A 24262-nucleotide genomic window follows, 5' to 3' on the forward strand; every position below is an offset into this window, starting at 1 on the left:
AAATATAAGAGATGTGAGGAGTGGGATATTTGTCTTTCTTGTACATTGAACATCAAATTAGACATAATTTATGTAGATCGAAGTTTTTGCAAAATCAATTATACATTTTCCGTCTTTTCATTTTGCAATTGTACATGATTACCATTGAAGTTGCTTCAAATGCATAATTGAATGCTGATTTTTCAGGAATAAATTGATTGTTTTGGTCTTGAATTGTCAGAGCCATTTTGAGATTGAACAGAGTAGACCACATGTCCCAAGGCTTGGATTGGGAACACTTGAAGGAGAACGGACATGCATTTTTTACATCTCCATGGTTCTTCTGAATGACCTTTTATCAATATAACAATGTCAAAGATGTACTGAATTATCGTGCCTTTCATCAGAACTGTTTACAGTGCAGTTATGTGTTACAAATCAAGGGGTATACTTCATGATAATCATTTCAAATTACTTAATTTCACTGGGTTCTTTCAATTAGGCAGTGTTCATTTACCTGACCGTCGATTTATTGTTTTACATCAGAGACAATCAGGCTTATTTCATAACAGTTGTCCAGCTTTTTGTGCGAATCAGTGTAAAAACTGTGTAAAAATTAGAAACTGCCAATTTAATTATTTTGAGCGACTTATTGTGAAATGTCATCCATGTTTTTCTTTCCTCCACCGATAGATGAAAAGAAACCATGTTATGCTCTTTTACATCCTTGTTGTTTTACAATACTTGTCAAGTTTTCATGTGTTTTAATATCAAATACTGAATCAGATAAATTTCAATTTACACTTTGAGGTGTTTTAATAGTTTTATCCTCAAAGTTGTTGTCCAAAGCGGATATGTGTGTAGCCATTCAACCTGTGTTAAATGGTGGTTTTAACCACAAGAGGCAATTTTACAGCGCACCAGGGAGCTTTACTTTCAACTACCTAGCCTCATGTCAAGTTTCATTTCCCATGATCCTTCACTCCAGCTTGTAATTTAATCGTAGCTGCCTGAGAGTTAGGAGTAAAGTGTCTGTTGTGTTTCCATGACATCGAAGATTTTTGTCCTGTTCTCCGATCATTTTATGTGTTTTTATTGAGGTCTCCTGACGTAGTTGCTGTCTGCTCGACATAACACTTGTCATTTCAGTAAGATGAATTTCTCAATCAGTGTCCGTTGTCACTGTTAATCTTCTTTATTTCACTCCATCATATGATTCCTGCAATCTGTTGAGATATTTGTTGTTCTTCGCTTGCAGAACCGAGAACGTGTTGCTTCGAACTTACACCGCCAGGAGACTGTCGACTGCTTGAAGAAATTCAATGCTCGTCGAAAGCTCAAGGTATGACCACAGTTTCTCTTTACTATTTTCCCCCCACGAAATTTCTCACAAAGAATATGGACACAAATGACTGAAAATAACCGTTTTGGTTTTTCGAGTGTCCAGTTGTGTATGAATATAGCGATTCAACAACCACTTCATAGGAATCATGTGACTTTGGAAACTTACACTTTCGCAGTCGAAGCGCACTTGACATTAAAATGGTGCCGCTATTGATAGAGTAAGTACTCGAATTATGCCTTAATGATTATTTTTATAGAAATTTAATTGTCCCTATTGGTTTAGGCTCTGCACTGAATATCACTCCTTGGATAAATTTCGTCTCCAACAAACGCCTGTCAATCCTGTGAACATTTAGCCAATAGAGATTTCCAGATTATAAATCCTTTTTATCAATTTTTCATTTGCACAGCGTAAGCTCATTCACGGCACATATGATTGTACTCTGAAAGAAAGAGTAGATACACTTTGTAAATGCATGCTGCGTTTAATTTTTGCTTGAGGCCCTCGTTTGTCCAAGGCAGTCTTAATATTCAGTTACAAAAGTCACGTTTAAAAAATTCATATAAAGAGAGAATTTTTTATATCTCTGCAAAGGTTCCTTGCATTCAGAATATGCCAAAACTTTTGATCAAAATGTTATTTTCTGTTTGCAAGGGGGATCAAAATATTTCAAATGAACTAATCCAGTCTTGAAACAGGCAACTCTTTTTTGACCCTATCACCCACATTTTCCAGTACAGAAGTCCAACTTAGTCATTGCAAACAATGGGATTGGGCCAAACCATGATGGTGAAAGGGTCAACATTATCGATTATTTACAAGGAAACATTATTGATAAAGCAGAAATCAATGTCTTGTGATATTTTTCTGTAATGGTGGTTTTCGTCACAAATGTTTAAGAAATGGAATGTTTTGCAATAAACTCTGTCAGCTCCTTTTGCCAGCAGGAGTTAAAATTACAAATCACATGATTACAGTTGAGGGATACAGTTATTACATTTTTAGTCAAGACTACAGCACTTACAGAATTGCCATGACAACAGAGGAATTAACGAGACTAAATCCTTTTTCTCCGAGCATTATTCTTGTCAATTTTGTGTAATTTTTGTCAATTTGTATTTTTATTGTCATTTCTTATAATTTTAGAGGTCAACTATATTAGACTGATCTGTGCTTAAAGAGTTGTCTGCTAGAAATTTTTTAAACCCCACTTGCATACATACAGACAGACAGCCCTCAAAGAAAGCAATGACGTAATTTCGTATAACTGCCTGAAATGTATGTTCCTACGTGTTGACAGCTGCCTTACCAAATTTCAACGACAGAGTACCATAACATTGTAATTATTTTTACATTCATTAATACCAATCAACCAATTTGTGTTTATAAGTAACTTTTTTTAGAAGATACAAAATGACCAAAATAACCAATGAAACCTGTCAGTGTTTATGCACATTTCCAGTAACAAAAACTGTATCCAAAAATTTCTGACATAAATGAAGGATTAACCACGTCGGGCAAAAACAACTACATGAACGGATGGATCTATTATGTTACAAGGAAAGTCAAGACTGTAAGAGTTACTAATACAAGGATATTATAAGGGTGTAAGAGAAAGTTTGCTGTATTTAAAAAATTCACAAAATCTGACAGATAATTTTTGACATGTTTACATAACATGTATGTAACAATATTGAAACCATTTCAGCTTTTAAAACTTGCTGTTATTTCACATGTAACAGTAATGAAAATATTATCAGTTTCTTAATTGTGAAATGGCTTTTCTGCATCTCAGTTATAGTTTTTGGGTAGCAATACTCTCTCACAGCCCCCTTTGGGCTACACACTGCGGCTGATTTAGCCTACATAAGATCTCAGTGAGCTGGTGTCAGCTTACTGAGCCAGCCTGTACTGAGCCGGGTCACTTTAGTGTATGGCCAGTGATGAGCTTACTTACATACGTAGGTATGTACGCACACATACACAGTGGTAATTACATCTTGTCATTGTTGTCACGTACTTAGTAAAATAAGTTTTCATCGAAAACTTTTTCCATTTTGTGAAAAGTTGAAAAATACAACTTTCTCTTTCAGAGGACCATCCTTCAACAAAATGTAGTTCCAACATTCACAATATTTCCTAAGAAGCATTGTCTCATCATTTCTCCCCATCAGTATGTATATACTGATAAGTGTCAGAGGTGTATTATAGATATTTATAGCAGGATTTTATGAACGGTATTTGAGTCAGGCCTCTGTGTTTGTGTACAAAGTGGATAACATCTATATGATGAACACTTGAAAACGCTCTGAGCTTATATAAAGTTCAAGCATTATGATACCAACTTGCATAATTCTCAGATAATTTCGTTAAACATTTGGTTCAGTTTTAGAAACCAGGGTTGATGAAAAATCTGTTTCTGCCAGTTTTTGTACCACCACAAAATCCTTGACCTTGCATCTTGTTTCTCATTGAGCAATAAAATGACTCCATTGTCAACTGGTAGATTTCAATTACAGGAAATCTTTAAAACTTACTCATAAACTTGGAAAGGACGACCAAAAAGCTTCCCTTTTGGCCGATTTTTTCACCTTAAGATTCAATTCTGTTTGTGTCAGAAATGTTTCAGTCGAAAGGTTGACAGCCTCTGAATCTAAAGATATTAAAATTTCATCTTTTTCCTATCTTACTTCTTCCGGGCAAAATTTCAGTTTGTGAATTTTTTATGTTTCATATCTACAACGCAGTAGCGTCAATCCTACAGAGGTTAATAAAATTGCATTCTCATTATTAGGGAGAAAAGGTCTGATATCAGTTACTTGTGTCATTTTCAATTTTTGACCGATCAGTCATTACATTCAGCTGTTTGTTTATTGATTTATCTGATTATTTGTGTTTGTGTCCATTTGAATTTTATTTACACCAGCCAAGTATTAACAGGTTGTCAGTGATGTGAAGTGTTAAATTTTTTTAAAGTCCAAAATGATTATTTGCTACCCAGGGTGAAATTATGGCAGTTCAAAAGCAGAATTATAAATATTGATCTGTAGTGTATTTTGTATTGAGCAAGAAAAAACTGGAATATTCTTTTTAAAATCCTGGCATCCTTGTTTCTATGAATTCTAGACATTTGAGAACTACTTGTGAAATCACCTGAAGGAAAAACTTACAAATGTTACCATATGTGTGAGTGAGCTATTTTTAATTCTGTGAGCAGAAGAATATCGACATCTTTGAAGACAATATATCAGATAACATGAACAGACTACCTTTTTTTATCTCTGTACAGAATAATAATTTATTTTCAAAGATGCCAGCAATCACATTGAAATCTTTTGAATTTTGTGTAGCATATTTTCTTTCTATTTATTGCATTACATTCTCCCATTGTAACTGCTTAAGCTCTGAACTGTTCATGATGGCGATATTTTAATATATGCAAATGATTGACATTTGCTTCATGTCAGCTTTAGATGGTCATATGCAAGGATAATGTATTCCTGTACTGGACCTACCAAACCAAAAACTAATCTTCTGCTACCTCTGCCTTTTAGAAGTGATGTTTTGTTACTGTTGTCAAGTTTGCTCGCTAACTTCTGACATTCATAAACATCTCTTCATAAAGAGACAAAATTTCTCTTTTGCTTTTTTTTGACCTTTTCGTGATTTCAAGAAAACTTGAAATATTTGGAACTTGATTTTTGGTACAGACAGTGAGATATTTCACTGAATGTTCAATCTTGTCTCGCTGCAAGCAGAGTTGGGGTTGTGCACAGTTGACCAGTATTTCATCATGTTTCAAGAAGATACTCAACACGGACTAATTTTCATATCAAACAAAATTCATGGAAAAGGTCAAAAACAGAGCTACTTTTTCCCTTTAACTCTTTATGACTCAGTTTCAGAATTTCTGTAAATTTCTGTGAGTCAGCCTGCAACAGTTCTGGTAATGTGTAAAACATACTCGTATCTGAAAGACGTTTCTTTAACCCCTTGCACCCTGACCCCCTGGTACTCTATGACGTCATCGGACATTTCTGTCCAAGCCGGGTTCATTTATTCAAAGTTAAAGTCAAACGGGTTCAAAGGGTTAAAGTCAATTAAGCTCAGGGGGAGAACATCGCTACCATCTTCCTATATTGTCTGTATTGCTCCACAAGAAGCTGCCAATTTCAGTCAGTTTCATACCTCAGGTTGCAGCAAAACATCATATTGCAGAACAAAATGTAAATGTCATCTATTAATCTTTAATCTCGGTTCACAAAACTTGATACGGAATATCAGAGATTAGAAATAGCATAAAAATACATGCACGGTGTGAACCCCGGGACTTTCATTTATTAATGCAGTGTGTATTGCATATAGAACAGATTATATTACTCTAAAATTTTAAGGCCTTTTTGAGAATATTAGTGGGATGAAGTCAGTAATGTACTCAGACAGGAAAGGAGAACATTACAATATTGAAAAAATGATAAAATATGGAATATCAGCTCAATATTTCCTTGAAAATTTTCTGAAATCTTAAAAAGTAAAACTTTTAGGACTGAGGGTAAAAGCTGATTTAAGTAGTCTTTGTGCTAAAAATCTTATCAAATATGTCAGTTACCATCCATATATACAAGTGTTTCTGAAAAATGTGTGTATTGACAAGTACATTTTCAGCTCCCAGTGGCTATACGTAGATAGAACAGTGAGAACCTAAAGGATCAGTTATCGTCTGTCTGTCTGTCTGTCTGTCTGTCTGACAATCTGTCTGTCTGTCTGTCTGTCTGTCTGTCTGTGTGCTGCTTCAAAATGGTAACAGTGTTTCAGCAGATATGACCATGAAGTGATAATGTGACCAAGTAAAAATGCATCTCTGATGAACAGAAATTTTGAACAAGTCCACAGACCTGATGGAGTTGCATTTCTTATTCAGTGTACGTAGCACGAACAGATACATTTGGCAAAGAAGTCAAGAAAGTTTCTACCATGATAGTGGATGACAAAAATCTTACAGACAGCAAAGTTGATAAGTCCCTATCAGTATCCTTTGCAATGTTCCTATCTCCCTAGAAAAACAGTGAGGAACTTAACATACAGAAGCCAATGTTGACAAAATCTGATATAAATCTTTTTTAATTGCAGGGTGCCATCCTGACCACTATGTTAGCCACAAGGAACTTTTCTAGTAAGTCAAAAATTTTATGCTTCTTCCCTTTGGTTGATGTATAACCTCCTCCCTTGTGAAATTTGTGCTTGTGTGAAACTAGTGGCAGCCGTGAATAAAATTAAGGAAAACACCAGAAGAGAACCGTCAGCTGTGTTGCAAGTGAATTATAAGCAAAATGGATGAAAGAAAGTACGAGATACAAAAATGAGATTACTTTAAATAATTGAGAAGTTTCCTCCCAGTTCATGTTTTGTTTTGACATTTTTGCCCTTGAAGCTCAATCGAGAAAGTGCATTTGATTTTCACGCTGATGACGTTGGACATGTGTGATTGAAATGGGAAAAGGCATTAAGATATAAAGTTCCTCGTTTGTCAATTGAGATGCTGAAGGCCAACCTTAAGTGGTTTTGGGATAATTTTGTCAGTCTTCTGAAGGAAATTGCGAGAAAACTACGACATTTTACAGAAATTTCACCAATTTGCCAAAACTCCAAAATCACTTAAATGTTAATGATGAAAACTCAACTATATTTTCACAATGCTTCAGGTTTACTTCCAGAGATTATTAAAGTTAGAATGCGCCTCGGGGACAGATATTCAAACTCAAATTTCTACAATTCTTTTCTGATCTACCACTTGTGGGGGCTCATTTTAAAGCTCTTGAAGAGACCAAAACTTTCGCATTCTTAGTTTTTCGAAAATCTAAAACTTAATTTTCCCCATAGAGTTAACAAAAGGATGGCAGCCATTTTGAATTTCAAATATCATGAAATGTTTAGTAATTTGTTCCAAACTTTGCACGGTCACCCCCATGTTTATCGTTGATTTGGTCAGAGAATGGTTGAAAGTTCCATTTAGGATAGTTTGAGCAAAAGTTTGAGTCTTTCACTTTCAAGGCGCATACTACCTTAATATCACTCCATAAGACACATACTCACAGACAGACATAGATGAGACACATACAGACCCTGACAACACACAAATTTTAACATTTCTCATACACTGCCATATCACATAACAATCACAATTATTTCAATGAAGATATGTGTCTTAAAAAATAACAAAACAAATTAGTTTTTTTGGAAATTCAATTATTATTTAACTGACATTCCATTTTGGGAAAAAAAGTGAGAGGCATCTGCAACTGTTTGGTTCATCTTTGATAATTACTCAGACATGCCTAAGTCTAGTTTGAGCAAATTGCTATGATAACACACTTTTCAGCCTTATTATCCGATACATCAATTTCACCATTAAATTTGACAATCAGCTGACAATAAAATGCGATAATTTCCGGTAAATCCACAAGAAATTTTATGTTCAGATTCTTTAATATTTTTTAAAACTAATTATTTTTCAGTGCTTTCAAAGATATGGGGATGTTCAAATTTTCACCCAAAGTGTAAATTTTTTCTCTGATGCATTTTCTCATGAGCTTTTGGGGACAGAAATGTCATCTTCACATCCTCGAAATGTCTTTTTTTGTTGTTGAAATAACTAACATAAATAAGAAAACCAGATGGTAAAATTGTTAACCTTTTAGCAAGAGCACTTTGTGGCATGACCTTCATTAAAATTTGTATGAATTCACACAAAAGAGAACACAGGAATGTAAACAACAAACACTACTATTATACAATTCTTAAATTCTTCTTGTTTGCGAGTTGACTGCAGAGTTTACAGCTCAAGTTCGTCTTTGCATGACTTCAGTTGGATGAGCATGCAAAATAAAACTGGACCAAAATTTGAATAATAGCGTAGCATGATTTTTTATTCAAATCTTGATTTTTATTCTCATGAGTAAGAGGCATGGGCTGGATCACAGTCGTTTTGACTCTAAGACTTACACAATCTGTCAAAGCATGCAGTACTCTACTTCTGGTAAACACAGGCACACACCCCTAGCAGTGGGAATGTTCCAGGTGATTGTAAACCACTGCCACAGGGCACCTAGTGAAACAAGGGCCACTGAAATTGGTGACCTAGCAAAACAAGGGTGGCATTGCCACAGGTGACCCAGCAGAACAAGGGCCACTGTCACAGGTGTCCTAGCAAAACAAGGGCCACTGCCAAAGGTGTCCTAGCGAAACAATGGTGGCCCTACCACAGGTGACTTAGTAAAACAAGGGCCACTGCCATGGGTGACCTAGCAAAACAAGGGCCACTGCCTAAGGTGACCTAGCAAAACAAGGGCCACTGCCAAAGGTGACCTAGCAAAACAAGGGCCACTGAAGGTGACCTAGCAAAACAAGGGCCACTGCCAAAGGTGACCTAGCAAAACAAGGGCCACTGCCAAAGGTGACCTAGCAAAACAAGGGCCACTGTCGAAACAGTCTGTGTGATAATGAACTTGGGCATAAGTATAGTTTCGTTAATGTATATATCTTGCCAAATAAGGATAAGCAACCCATCAGTTTTGACAAAGCTTCCATGATCAAGATCACTTTAAAGTGAGATGACTTCAGTTGATGGTTTCTTGTTAATTTCATAAAACATGCTCTCGGTACTAGTAACTCCTGGCCTCAGCAGAACTGCTGATATCTCTGCATGCAGGGATCATTTGAGGGAGTTTTATAAAACATTAAAAACCTCCATAGCACATACAGTTTTTGTCACATTATCCAGAAGTAGAGGACTACATTGTTTCTGATATGCAAATCTGGAAGGGTGGCACCCTTAACTAACTCAAAAAAAGTTGCATGTCGCCCAAATCACCACCACCAACACCTTTTCTGCTTCTCTGATGTATCTTTTCCCCGGTCTCTTTTCCTGTGAATGTTCCCTCCCTGTGTGTACAACTTACAAATGTTACCTCAGCTTTTACTAACCTTGCATTGTACTGAGAAGCTCTGATGATGTAGAGGTCAGAGGTCAGGGCTGTGGTAAGCTATTAAACCAAGGTGAGAGGTTTCACGATGACCTTGCAGTACCAGTACTCTGTGACAATAACTGAAAACTGGATCTGTTGAACAATTATCCAAATGGACTGATCAAGCAAAATTCACACAAATTCCTGAAACGTCTGCGATGCGGAACTGCGGTGATCTCAACACAGGCTGATGAGATTTGATTGACTGTTCGTCGTCGTCTTCTATGATTTTGACACCCAAAAGATGAAGGGTGATCATAATATATCAAACACAGATTACCATCATGATCAATAGTGTCAACAGACCGGAAAATTTTTCTTTTAAATTAAAACTATGAATTAAAAACAGCTGTAGACGGATGAATACAGTATGCATGGCGTCAAAAGATGGAGAGATGAAAAAATGTGTATGAGCGTTTGTATAAGAAAACATTTTCTAACGATGGATATTCTTTCAAAGCTAGCACAATTTGTTTTGTTGTTGAACTGTTATTGACTGGGCATACCAAAAGTTTTTTAAAGTTTTATTTAAGGCAAAGTTCCTGTGAAAATCTTGAAGTACAAGAATGGAGGTGGTATTTTTAGTGGCATTTTCTACGGTAAAATTTGAAGCATGAAAGGAGCTGAAACAGGATCAGTGTGACACCTTCTCAGTTTGAACTTGCCTAACATAACATCTACCGCGAAAACCAAACCTACCAGAATGGCTTACACAACCATGCATGCATGCAACAATGAGAGCTTGAATGCCAACCATACTAAGTACAGCGCCCCCAATGGTCCATCACGTCTGTTTCTATCTCCTCATCTCACCTCCACCGCCCCCACAATTACACATCCAATACACGAAAGCATGCTTGTGAGACGCAAAAGTTAAGCACATCACACAATCGCAGTTTTAACATTCCACTAAAAAGAGCCTATCCAATCCCAATGTGTTATTTCTCGTTTTTCTCTCTCTCCCGTACGTCTCTTCTCTTCTCTCTTTATAGTGGGCTTTTTACAGAACAAAAGTCAGAGCCAAGGTCAGAGTTCATGTTATTGTGTGCTGACATTTTTTCCGCCTCAAGCTGGCACAATTTTTTTCTCTCTCTCTCTGCTTTTTTAGATACTCCACATTCTTTTACTATAGAAAAAGTCACAGCGTGGGTCATGTCATAGACTAGACATCTCTTTATTAAAATATTCATTCTTAATATCTCATTCCATAAAAGGCAAATAATATTCCATATAAGGAAAAATTGTGCAATTATAACAACAAACCCCAGCACATTTTCTCCTATATAAGGAAAACTAGATTCCATATAAGGAAAAAAACCATCATGCACATTCTATATAAGGAAAATTATATGCCATATAAGGCAAATCACAATCATCACTCATAGTCACATCATCCATCTTATCTTTGGCTCCCCTGTACATGATCTTGCCACAAGGTGTGCTCTTCTTTTTTCTCCTTTGAAGTTCTGGTAAAAAATCTTTGGATATGAGAGAAATGAACCTGGTGTCTTTAAGTCATTTTCCCGGTTAAAGAGTAGTACAAACTCCCGTATATATAGCTGTAGTTCCCCCCGCTTGCTCCTTATAACATGCTAGTCGCTGGCTTTTATTCCCTGTTAGAAGTGTAGATATACATATTGTACGTGTGCTTGGATTTCAACTTGATACATTCTCGGCATATTTCACTGGAAAAAGGATGCATGATCCATGCATAAAGAAAAATGAGTTCCCCGAGCAGTCAAAAGAGGAATACCATGCAGCTGGAAAATTACAACAAAAATTACAATTATTTTTTGAATGTATATTTGCCATTCTTCCACTGAAGAAATGATGCTCTCCGAGCTAATGATGATCTATGATACAAATTATACAATGGAAGTCAATGCAAAAGACTCACCATTTATTCTGTACTATTCAAATCTTTTGCAGTGATTAGAATAATGACTCTACTGTTGTGAAAATGTTTCATTGAATCAAGTTTGCCATCTAAACCTTCAAATGTTCGTGGCCATGGTATTGGCTTATTGGATTAAAATGAAGCTTCAGAGTTAATACCTAACATAGACTTACACAGTTGCAGAGAATGTGTATATTTAACCTTGCACACCGCCCTAATGCTGTCATCGAATAAACACCTACAAAAAACTTGACATTTTCGGACCACTTTTCCCAAACCTTGTGAATTTTATTCGCCTTTAATGGAGAGCAAGAAAATCTGAGTTCAAGTTGAAATCCACAGTTCACATAAAAAGTAGTTGCATAGCTAGGCTTTCTAGTCTGTAACGTCAACTGCAACCGTAACCTCAACATGTTCTGAACTTCAACTGTTTGTTGTTTCTCTACTCACCTGCAGCTGGTAAGTAACCGTGGGTCTTCAGCATGCAACGTAGACAAGCGCCCCCAATAGTGTGTGTGTTGTATTCTCTCTTTTAAGGTGTAAAAGCTGTAACTATAGATAACCATGTCGGCTTCAGACTCCTAGGTGTAGATACGTCTTTTCACTAACACTTTTTATCTTCAAGGGCAAGGCAGACATGCTGCATTCAAGGATATCTCTTGTAGGTTTTCATCATTTTATTGGCTGATATTTTGTGATATGAAATTGTCTTGATACAAATTTATAAAATGAAATTTCATCAAAGCCAAAAAAAATTCAGAGCTAAAGCTAACAATTGATCCAGTTCACTCTCCTGATCATGAAAAAAAATTTACATTTTTACATATTTACTTGCAAATACCATTCAAACAATAGGAGAAAACTGTAAGAAAAAAATTGGAGATTTGAAAAGATTCGAAAAACAAGGATTTGTTTATTCCTGTGCAATAGAACAGTTTTTTGTGTACAGTCTTTAATGGTAATTGTCGTGGTATGTGAGTTTTGAAAGTAAAAATGTTTACTAATGGTCATCATCAAACTTCTGTTCTGTAGAAATCATGAACACTACAGCTATCACACGTAGAGTATCTTTTTTCCATATGGTCCCATATCAAAAATTCTTTTATTTTGAGTTCAGCGTTTTGTCACAAAAAAACATGTCTGCCTTGTTGAATGTGTGTCTGGTTTAGTATTTTGTATTTCTGTTTCTCTTTAGATCTGTTGGAGCCAGTCTCTTGATAAATGCTTTTAACACTAATTCATAATAGTCAATTTTTCTGTTAGCACCTAGGATCTCCATATAACTTGTGGAAAGTACACCAACCTGTTGACGTATTTTCCCCTCTTTTTTCCAATTCTTCATCTGAAATGGTTTCATATCATCTCTCATTTTCTGTCATCACTTCATCGTATCCTCATAATTATATCATGAAATTTCAGCTATGCATTTTACCTCCAACATATGTTAACTTTACTTTTTATCATTCAAAATTGTTAATTGTATTTGAATTTTGGTCACATTTTGCCTTTATTTTTAATCAGAAGTGCTGTTTTTATGTTTAGTGTATCGACAACGTGGAATAAAACTTGTTGTCTGTGTGTCTTTCATCAGTGAGGCTAGCCTACTTCAGCTTCAACATGAAATGCAGTCAAGACAGAGTGTTAAAGGAAATGTGACTGGCTTTTCAGACTGAGGCCTAGACAAGTGATTGGCTAGCTTTCTTACTTCAGCCAATCAAGTCATTTGACTCTTACATTATGTTAAGCAACAAGTGTTACAACTTTTCTGTACAGATTCTCAAACGCTTTCTACGAATCAAAGTCATTCCATTATATTAAAGAACTCAAGGTATCATATTTTGAGGGTGACCCTTCCTCTTTGAACTATGACCTATCCTTTCCTGATTCTTGAAATGAAATAAATGACTTTGCAATCTGGAAAAATGTCAGAAAAAACAATGTTATTTTGAATTTTGTAACCATAACTGGCAGTGTCATCTCTTTTGCAAAATTTGTGATTAGCAGCGGCACCGAAACCGTAAAAAACGATGCACAAAAACGACCACAAAAGCGTGAAAACGAGCTATTTCAAAACTAATTTTGATTTAAATTTTGTGACTTGAATATGTCCACAAGAAAATTCAAAATCTCAAACCCAATATGTATCCGTAGGTAAAAAGTGACCAAAATTTACGTTTGACCCAAAATCTTCAATACTTTAGCCAAATTTTCCACAAAGGCTTTGTCATCAATAACATGCTGCAGTATCACTTCATTGAAGTACATTTATCGGCTGTTTTCCTGTCTTTTGTTAAAAATTGTTCCCATCCAAAACTTTCCCGATTCAACCAAGATTTCCTCAGCCTTCCCGTTCCCAATAAATCGTACGCTTTCTGCAAGTTGTTGTACTCTGCATCATTCCGCTGTTTTTTTTTCTTCAAGAAGATATGGAGTCTTCCTGTTCCAGAACAGACATTAAGGTAGAAAGATACTCTAAGTAGCCAATCAAAATCCACTGTGGGACATTTGCATACTAACCAGTCTCCTTATCTTTGTCTTTTCTTTTACCTTATCTCAGGTAACGTTCAAACCAAATCAGGTCAGCTTTGCCTCTCATTTATTCTGCATGCTTTTGTTTGTGTCATTGTTTTGGTTTTCTTCCTTCAGTTTGTAGAGTTTGGCTCTTCGTTGTCATTTGCAAGCAGTTTGTGTGAATTTTTCTGCATTCTGTTAGCATTTCTCACTTTTTTCATGATTTCTACGTTGAGTTGGTGAACCGCTCCGCGAGATGAAGTCTGATTTCTTTTCATGGGATAGTGCTATACATGTAGCTTGTCAGCTTACCATTATTGCCAAGTTGGACGGATAGCTATGATAGTCTGATTATGAAAAATAAGTGGAAAATTTGAGTGTAAAATTAGAATTCATCAGACTAATAATATTTGTAGAGATATATTCATGCACATGTTAGCTCCGTGAAATTCAATCATTCCTAGATAAAGTGTTTCATTTTAGTTAAAAACATGGCTATTCTTGCAAGAAAATGCCAGCACAGATAAAAATGTATGTGCGTTTGTCAGTAATTCTGATTAGAGAATTCAGGGGAACATTCTAATGTGTGAGAAATCTCCTGAAAATGCTCCAGTGTACATGAAAGATAGTTTGATATAACACTCTATAGGTTTCATAGTTGTTTAGGGCTGTATTCAAATATATTTAGAAAAGTGAGGAATATAATAGATATAATGTGTCCTTTTGATCTGGTTTAGTATTAAGATTTCAATTAAATTTTCCTTAATGGTTAGTATTTTTACAGTTGCAAGCAATATATCGGACGTGCGAGAAATCTGAAAAGTTTGTTGAAAAAAATTTGATCCAGATTTGCCCTATAATGAATGTATTAAAAAGACAAATTACCAACAATATCAGAGCCTTTCTGACAAGCACTGGCTATTACAGTAAGGGTGTTTTGTCCAACTTTTGTGAAGGGTCAAATTTATCAGTAACTGTATTTGTTAATCATCTTGTTCATGCAATGGAATATTGGAATTAAAAGAAATAGAGTCAGTCTTCTTGTTAGGTAGATTTTTCGGACTTTGTGAAAGTGAGAACTTCTTGATAGAATATTACTATATTCAATAAGGCCAGAGGAAAATAAAATTGTTGTTTCTTGGATTTGTTTAACAAAGCCACAGAGGCAGTTAGCAAATTCAAAAATCTTTTTTTTCACAAACCAGCAGAATCTCCCACTAGTTACATAGTTACTGATGATATGTATTCCAGATTTATCAACTGTTCAAAATAATGTAAGCATTACATATACAGGCAGTGTTGACAGAATAACTTCTGAGTATTTCCACATGCCCTCAAAAGACAAAAATGCCAAAATACACGCAACAAAAATTCTGTAAAAGAAGTAAAATAATTGCAGTATGGAAGTATATATTTGTTGCAATTGCAAAAACAAAAAAAATCCTGAATTGTCTGAAGTAGAAAGGGCAAGTCCAAGGAACAATTTATACTCCGTCCCGGCCTGGAGCCAAAAAAGATATTTCTTGTCTTGGATATTATTTGATCGAGCGCAGGTAATTGTCCACAATTGTATTAATACTGGCAACTCTTTCATAATCAAGATCACTATCTTCTCCAGCCTCAGCAGCCAAGTTCAGAAACTCACCCAAACATCATTTTTAAAACCGATATTCACTGTGAGCTCAATCTTATCATAAGCATCGATTTCAACAAGACTGAGATGAGAGTTATTTTCAGAATCAAACGTTTAGTCCAACAGAGTGTTACATACCATATCTTTTCAACATGCCTTTCCAAATATAAGTTGTTTTTGCAGATTGCTGTAAATGTTGATTTCCACTGTGTTGTTCATTTCCTTCTGTCTTTCCATTTTATTATTTCAAGCAATTTGCTGTATGATTTCAACAGTGTGGATATTTTTTTCCTCAAATACATTATACTTGATTTTATGTGGCTCTTTCTTCACCATGCTTGTTTCTTTTCTTTTTTTCTTTCCTTACCATCACATTTTCATTGCTTTATCTTTGTTTCTTTGTTGTTGTTTTTTTATCTTATGGTAAATCTTTTCATTTTATTGGCCCTCCCTACTTCACATTTTCCGAATTCTACAAGAAAACATTCACCTCATTCAATATATGCCGATCAATGTGCAAGCTACCACTTTTCTGTGTGTCAAGCCTTCTGATTGGCTGAAAGTCATGTGACACCCAATGTAGCCAATCAGAGTGCCTTGGCAAATTTCAGCAGACTTACCACAAGGACATGTTGCATGTTACATTCGTAAACAAACTAACAACACCCACCATATGCTAATTAATATTTTGCATCAAGATATCTTGCAAACTATATACTCCTTCATCCAACCATTCACTTTTAGTACAGATTAATTTTCTCAAGGAAATCGCAATCTCAGTCATGCAATAATTATATGTAAAACAAAATACAAATCCAATCAGAAAACTGTAAATTTACAGTGGCTAGATGAATGATCATTAAAATGAGCAAATTAAACATAATTTTACCGTTTCCATGATTGACAATAAACGTTTAGTTTTTGTCGGTCATTGCAAATTTTGTATTTTTTTTAAAGAAAACGTTTGCAGTGAGCATTTCATATCACTTACATGAATTAATCCTTAAATACCAGCCAAAGGCATGTCACATTTTAGTGCACCTGAAATACAGAACATAGATAATTGATTTTTGGCGAGACATTTCTGTTATGCATTAACCTCAAATCTCAGGTCATCTTAACATCTAATAGAAACTGTTGTTTGAAGCACAAAAACAGATGCTTACTAATCCAATCTCCCAGATGATCATTTTGATGAAAATTTGAACGAAAACTCAGCAAGAGTTGACAGGATATTTGTAAATGATAGTGAAATGATAATGGGAGAAAAGCTAGTGGTAGTTAATAAAGATACTGAAAGACAATGCATAGAGCATGTCTGATCTAACCGAAGCCATGCATGTTTAATAAAAGTAAACTTACTGGCCTCTTTCATGACAGAAACTTCATGTTGAAGCACTTGTATGTAAAAATGTATCCCCCCCTCCCCAAATGCAGAATGTGAAAGTAGTTGATACGCAATTTACTAAAGCACTGAACTTAGGCTAAACAGCACCATGTGGTCAAGATGTTACTATACATGTGCACCAATACCCGACAAAGAAACAAGATATGCAAATGAAGTGATGGATCTAGGTCCTAGCATGGTTGCCACGGTCACAGGATGAGATTTCACAATTCCCGGTGTGTTTCTCAACTTTGCAGGTCAACAAATAGCAAAAGTAGCAAAAGTAGCTAATATTTCCAACAGGGTTCCTGAAACAATCAGTAAGTTGCATGCCACCGATGTAACAACTCTTTTTTTTAACTTCGTCATATGTTGTTAGTTATTTGTCCGGCTGTCCTCAGATAGTAATAGCTCTTAAAATATTCCCCCCTGCTTATAAAGAATCTAGCCCATACCATACTCGCTACAGTACAAATATGTGTTAATTTTCTTTTCCATTAAACATGAATATGTTATCTTATATCATAACCTTGATTATTTGATTTTAATTTTTTTCTTGCCTCATAATTTTTTTGTGGAATTATCAGTTTCACAAGACTTCGGTTAAACTTTGTTTTTTCTTTGTTTTTTATATGTCTTATGTTCTTATGGATTAATGTTATTTGGAATACAGTATAGTAATTTATATATTTTTTCACTTTAGTATGTATTGTTTATTGCATGTAAATATTCATGTCCTAATTTGAATATTTTATTATGATTCATGAATATTGCATACAATATGCGTAGAACGAGTCACTTCGCGTAAGAAAAAAATATAATGTCGTGTTGTATTCCGATGCTTCGCTCCCTAGTTACATCATGGCATGCAGTTTCATCTTTTGAAAAGAAATTCGAAAACCCCTGACATGCCCCTTCTCTCCTCCCAGCATAGTTGTGATGTAGTGGTTGATGTTAGCTGTTGTACAAGTAGCGCTCCGATAGCATTATACGGTAGTGTTTAAATGCTACAGTCCGTCGTAGTTCTGTGATTTTTTTCATAAGAATAGCTTGTCACTGCTCTCAGTTCACTTTTCTGTCGAATCAAACACTTTCCTTTTTGTGTCTACCCTTTCCTGCATTTGGGAAAAGCTGTTCAAATGATACGGAGTTTCTGTCATGAAATATTTATAATCAAAACACGGAATTCCTACCTCAACTAAAATATGAAATGACAAATAAACATATTGCATAAAGTTAACTTAAACGTCAAAGGTCATACGGGAGATAATTCTGAATACTGTATGGAATGGATGCAATGAACTTTAAGAAATTTTCCAAGTAATAAATTTTTGAAAAAGAAAATACAAGGGTATTTAGTGATCTTTACTATTTGTATGAGTATTTTGTCAAATTTTCTATCAAAATATCAAATTTTTAAAACACAGAGGGTTCTGCCCTTTGCTATGAACCAGATGAGGTCCCGTTCTTTATGAGAGTAAAAGTGCTCAAACTTAGTATCTTCTGTTATTTTTTATTCCAGAAGACATTTAATTCCCTGAAACCTTATCATGCAAGTATTTGTAAGAGTAATAACAAGACCTAGAAACAGTCTATATGTAACATAAATCAAATGTATTCTAGTAAAGTTTTTTTCATTGGAACTCATCAGAAAAGTTAACATACAATGTTGGGTAAACCAGTCAAAAGGTTAACCGTGAAGATGTAGAACATAACAAAGGGTTGGCCATTTTTGTGAAATAAAAAATATAAATTATAGTTTTTAGGATGGAGTGGAAAAGTTACCAGGTAGAGCATTGCTCTTCCGGGTATAATTACAAATCAAATACCGTAGAATAGAGGGACCACGAATAGCAGTACTTTTTCTGTTTTGCTGATGATAATGGAAACTTTTTGTAAAACTTTGAAACAAACTAACAGAGCCAATTAATAGTTAAAGTTGGATATTGTGCCAAATAATTGTTTAATATGTTATACAAAATAATTTGTTCATTCTCAAGCAAATGGTGCTTATATGTTTGCTATTTCATTTAGCACACATGGGCGATTTCTGTACAATTGTGTAGTCAGTCAGAATAACATAACGATTACAAAATGTTTCTGAATTTCTCATGCTGAAAATTTGCATGGTGATGTAACTTGTCTCATTGTTCAGGACTTCAGAGATAACAGTGCTGGTAAAATATAGACATGAATAATTTCTGAAATAAAGACTTTGTAGTGGTGAGATGAAGCTAGGCCTCCTCGGCATCTATCAACTTTTGAAGTAGCATCACAACAAAATCTGCATGTTGACTTTTTTCAATTTGTCAATATAAATTTTATCGTAAATCTACAACTGGAAGGGTAAATGATGAATGACGCAATTGAATATTTTTCTTGAACGAAAGAAATTAAATATTCTTGACACTTTTGTTGGTTCTTAGTCGGCAATTATTCCAGTATGCTTACATGTTGGTGCTCTGTTTATGCCTTCTGAAAATGATAATCATCTCAAACACAATCAGAAATTCATATTACATCACCTGTAGCTGTCCTGTGGTCTGGCAGGAGGCTAATTTTGGGTTCAAAGTTCATTTTGAAAACCAATCTCTGTCAAACAGGACAATCAGGACCTTGAGCTCCAATCAGATTTCACGCTTGAGTCCCCCTAGCTTTCTAAACTTTTTCGTCGCCATCTCTGAACTCTACTCTGCGATTGCAATCCTGCACCAGCTGCTTGTGTTCCCACTGACATGATTCCAAGTCTCATTTCTGCAAACTTGCCAAAAATCTGTCGTCAAAATTTTAACATTCTAAACATGAATTTTCTCGCCTCTTCCGTGACCCAACAAGGTGAGGCACAGGAGAAGGGTAAGGGTCTTCTGTAATATTTGAATTTTATCTCGTTTCACCTTTTTTTGTGTGTGTGTTTTTTCTAACTCGTGTCGTGAGAGTCAAGAGTGGATGTAACATAACACTGCTCGTGTGTAATATCAGCACACAGACTTATCTTCAGCAACTCTTGAAATCATTTAGAAATCTGTATCCATTTGTATGACAAATGTAGGGTCAGCTTTGACAAATTTCAGCCATATTTCTTCATATGATATGGAAATCATGTCTCGGTCATTATCAATTAGGGTCTTTTATTCAAATCTGCTGATTGTGTTTATTGCAAAACTTGAAGAGGATCATGTTAGAAAAGTGTGGTCTGTCCAAATCAGTACACTTTCCTAATGTTGTATTCTGGACGTTGGAAACATGTGACTTCTCAATTAATCGAATTTCTTGTATGGTAGTGATGCACTCATGAGATAGATAAGAAATTGTATCTTCTTCCTTCTGTTAGTCTTGTCTTTCTGTATCTTGTAAGTTTGTACTTCTGCAGAGATTTCAAATCAGTATGAAATCAAGGATATGTACACGAAACAACTTAACATCACCCATATCATACATGTAGCTGCATACATGTTCTTCTGTACCCCTTTATTTCAGCTTTGTTAACAAACTCTTTCAAAACTTTGTGAGTTTACAGTGAAAGTTATCTGATAATAATCTGACAAAGTGGTTTGTTGAGCTGGTGATTCACTTCAAACCATCGCATGTGAAATTGAGAAAGACGTCGAGAAGGTTTTTTGAGATCCCATACACCCACAGTACACTGATGTTTCATCTTTATGTCATACGAAGCTTAAACTTTGTGTGCTGAAAATTGCAGAATAAATTTTCAAAACCTACACTTCATATCGTCTGTAGACATTAAGAGTGAGATCACTGCAGGCAGCATCTCATAATACAAAAGATATTTCATAAATTTTTGTCCCCACTAATGAACTGGAAATTAAATGCACAGATATTCTTCATTGGTAATAATCATGATTTTTCGCCTCCAGTGTGTAAGTTTGTTGGTGCCACTGTTTCCATGTTCTAACACATTTAGACATCTACTGCTGTCTTGCACAGAATATCTATGTCATCATAGGTTCCAAATGCCTTTAAAATTTGGATGAATCAGACTTTAATAACTGATATATGGCAAAACACCTTCCAATTCTTCAAAGAGGAAAAGTTTCAAATCTTTTGAATGTTTCTTCACAGTGTATTTGCAGTAGTTGTATTCTGAATGCAAAATTATGAGTTCGATGAAAGGTAGTACTGTTGACTCCTTTCTGCCGACTGTTTTTCTGACTGGGTGCGAGAGTGAAAAAGGAGGATTTTTGCATTTCATCGGAGATTATTCATTTATCTTTAACAGCTATTCTTCAGACTGAAAGATTGTACAAATTGAATTGCTATGGATTTGTTCAGTAATATGAAACTCACGCTCATTCCATACAGATTGAAAAAGATGTTTGTAGCAATATTCTTGAAAGTGTCCTCGTAACTGTCGAGTACCTTTGTCTGCTGGCTGCTTAGGCATCTTGAATTCTTTACGACCCTTGTTTCGTGGAAACGGAAGGTGAAAGGTCACTCAACCCCGAGGAACTTCTCTTTGATAAAATCATCAACTGCTGGTCGAATTTTCATCTGCATAGAGCCAAATGAAATTAAAATTTTGTGAAAATTCAGAAAGAATAGCTGGATGATATAAAAAATTGTGATAGGTTGGGAACTGGTGATTGTGAGCGAGAAGCACCATTGTTAGGGATGTCATACTTTTTAAGTCAGATGTATTCTTTTTAGTCGGTTACTCAACATCGTCATCATTTTGGAACATTTTATCAGTCACATTTTCCTTCTGTTTAATGTGCCTCATTATCTGATGCATGCTGGAGATTCTGTCTGGTGTTTTGAGTGTCATGTGTTTGAAAGACGATACAGGTCTGTTTAAGACACAAGAATTATATTCACAGCACTGTTTGAATGTGTGAATACTCTATTAAAAAAGAAATATGAATCTCCTTTCTTAAAAAGAGGAATGCAGTTCCCTTTCCCTATTTTTCTATCAAATGCAAAGTTCTACGTTGGTAAACACTTGTGGTGGCGTTATTATCAAAATCCCGATAACTTACGCTGGAGACATGTGAATGTTACCTTTCAGTCTGTTGCACAAGTTTTCTTGTTCGTTTTCACACATTTCTTTCCCACAGAAACAGAAAAGTTCAGAGGGTCACAGCTTCAACATCTCTGAATGTTTTTATTTTTAACAGTGTGAAGGATTGTTTGTGTGAGCGGCCACAAATTACAAGCAGTTTAATTTCGTTTCAGCTGGGCGGACACTAATAAACAAGAAATCTAATGGGGTCAAGGAATCTACAGAAAGTAGTACTATTGAAGATGAAGATAGTAAAGGTAAGAATTAACCAACAAACTATTCAGGTCAGAGTTGAAACGCCCCTCTGTGACCTTTAATGCATATCAACAGAATCCTTGTTTTCTGTAACCATTTTACTAATAGGTGAGTTATGCGTCTTTGAAATTGATTTTGCTGTTCCAAGATCTACTTTTTTCATGGGTTACCTTTTTCCCTACTCTTATTTATGTACACATAGTTTTCATCACTAACCATAGATCATTCCATGAGAAGGTGTATCTGGAGGTATCCCAGAGGACCTTTGACTGAAAGATCCATCACTATGTAGAGAGTGCCCTCGGGTGACAGATCTTTCAGTCAAATGGATCTCTTTGCATGTTACAGTTGACTCAAACAGACGGCTGTTACACAAGTATCAAGCTTCTCCAGTGGTCATAGCACTTTGTACCCATCCAGGTTTTAGCTCAGCCCAATGCCCTCTGCCATGCATTTGCAGTTCAAATGGCCAGTAGAGTAACTGAATACCAGTGAATGATATGAAATAATGATTGCTTTCCAACAATTTAAAGTGTCAGACCATTGAGATAGACTCTGAAATTAGTTCTTCAGACCCGACCCCCCCCCACCATAAAGAGGAATCAAAGAATGACTTTGCTTGTTGTTTCATGTTGTGTTACATTCCAGCACGCAAACAAGAAATAATCAAGATGACAGAAAGTCTGCTAGATGCCATTACCAATGGTGATTATGAAGCCTACACGTGAGTTGACATTTGTATTTGATTTCCATTTTCTACGTTAATTTGGACATATGCACGATATTGTATCAACATATTATGAAAATAAATAAAAATGACCACTTTGTAGAATTATTTGTATCAGCAGTGTGGCTAAACAAGACATTCTGAACAGCGTGACGTACCTGTGCAGTGGCGTTCAGTAAATTTCTAAAATTTAGATTCTGACCAATGTGATTGGTTTAAGCATGACCTTTGACATCATCTATTCATAAAGAGCAGCACCCCTATTAAAGGTAATTGACTTAATGGGTAGATGTTTTCAAACAGAAGTCATGATGGAGAATCAAACATATCATGGTATTCGCCTAGTTCTTTTCAAATGCTGTGGAAATTAAAATGTCTGTTTGTTGTTGTTCATTTTCTATCTCTTCAGTAAGATTTGTGATCCACATTTAACATGTTTTGAACCAGAGGCAATGGGTAATCTAGTGGAAGGCATGGAATTTCATAGATTCTATTTTGAGAATGGTAAGTATCCGAAGTTCACTTTCTGATTACAAAAATCATGAAAAAATTTTCTTGGTGCATCTCGTAAAATGTCACACACGTAGGATTGTTTGAGCTGTGGAAGCATTGTGAGTGTCCCAGTAGCGGTGACGTACAATAAAACTTCCCTGTTCATGACATCTTTTGTGAATTGTTAAAGTGTACAAGACTGAAGAAAAGTGGGCCCACACTGAATAATTTTACAAATCAATGTAATCCTAAGGGGTCCATTTACTTTACAGAGCTGTAGAAGACTCCCTAAGAAACCCACACTTTCTACACCCAGTAGTCTTCAGGTGCACTGTGAAAGTGTCTTTGATAGAGTTGTGTGCTTAAGGTGGTGTATACTGAGAAAGTGAAAGAATTAAACTTTTGCTCAAACTTTCATGAAGGACTCTTCAGAACCATACTCTTTCAAAATCAAGAATGAAAATTTGGGTCACCGTGCAAATTTTGTTACTAGAGAAACAAATTACCCGAAATTTACTGATATTTGAAATTCAAAATGGTTGCCATCCCTGTGTAAACTCTATGGGGAAAAACACAATTTTTGATTTTCAAAAAAGTGGTCTAATTATGAGGCACCCAGTACTGATGAATTCATATCTGCATCCGCAGTGCTTTCAAAGAACAACAGAGCAAGGAACACCACGATTCTGAACCCACACGTACATTTGTTAGGAGAAGACGCTGCGAGCATTGCATATGTTAGACTAACACAATTTATCGACAGGTAAGTACAGACACAAAAATCACAGTCACAGACATTTTATTGTGTTTGTTGTGGTTTATCTAAAGGAACTTTTTGGGGCTTTTGATTAGATTTGTTTTTCTACATCTTGTGCAGCAATTTTCATAACAAGTTATCAGAAGTTTGATATGCAAAATTGTTCCCGTAGATCTCTTCCTTCAATCACATTGCATTTGGTCATCTGACAATTACAGGTATAAATATTTTGATGTGG

At 35.5% G+C, this 24262-nt stretch overlaps 1 protein-coding gene across 21 annotated transcripts in view; it reads left to right on the forward strand.

Moving 5' to 3' along the window:
- The window catches only part of LOC139123029 (calcium/calmodulin-dependent protein kinase type II subunit delta-like), a 114534-nt gene that overhangs the window by 82245 nt on the left and 8027 nt on the right, over positions 1–24262 (forward strand). For 2 of the 21 annotated variants that reach the window (XM_070688975.1, XM_070688993.1), the window contains 10 exons: positions 1238–1321; positions 6455–6497; positions 10341–10373; positions 11871–11906; positions 13803–13823; positions 17034–17096; positions 21967–22050; positions 22697–22772; positions 23185–23279; positions 23916–24030. In XM_070688975.1, coding sequence (XP_070545076.1) covers positions 1238–1321; positions 6455–6497; positions 10341–10373; positions 11871–11906; positions 13803–13823; positions 17034–17096; positions 21967–22050; positions 22697–22772; positions 23185–23279; positions 23916–24030 — 650 coding nt within the window. Of the gene's footprint in view, positions 1–1237; positions 1322–6454; positions 6498–10340; positions 10374–11870; positions 11907–13802; positions 13824–17033; positions 17097–19611; positions 19630–21966; positions 22051–22696; positions 22773–23184; positions 23280–23915; positions 24031–24262 lie in introns of all 21 variants that reach the window. The other 19 variants (XM_070688976.1, XM_070688980.1, XM_070688981.1 and 16 more) reach the window with 19 other exon arrangements.

The sequence above is a fragment of the Ptychodera flava genome, chromosome 22, assembly GCF_041260155.1.
Source record: "Ptychodera flava strain L36383 chromosome 22, AS_Pfla_20210202, whole genome shotgun sequence".
NCBI lineage: Eukaryota > Metazoa > Hemichordata > Enteropneusta > Ptychoderidae > Ptychodera > Ptychodera flava.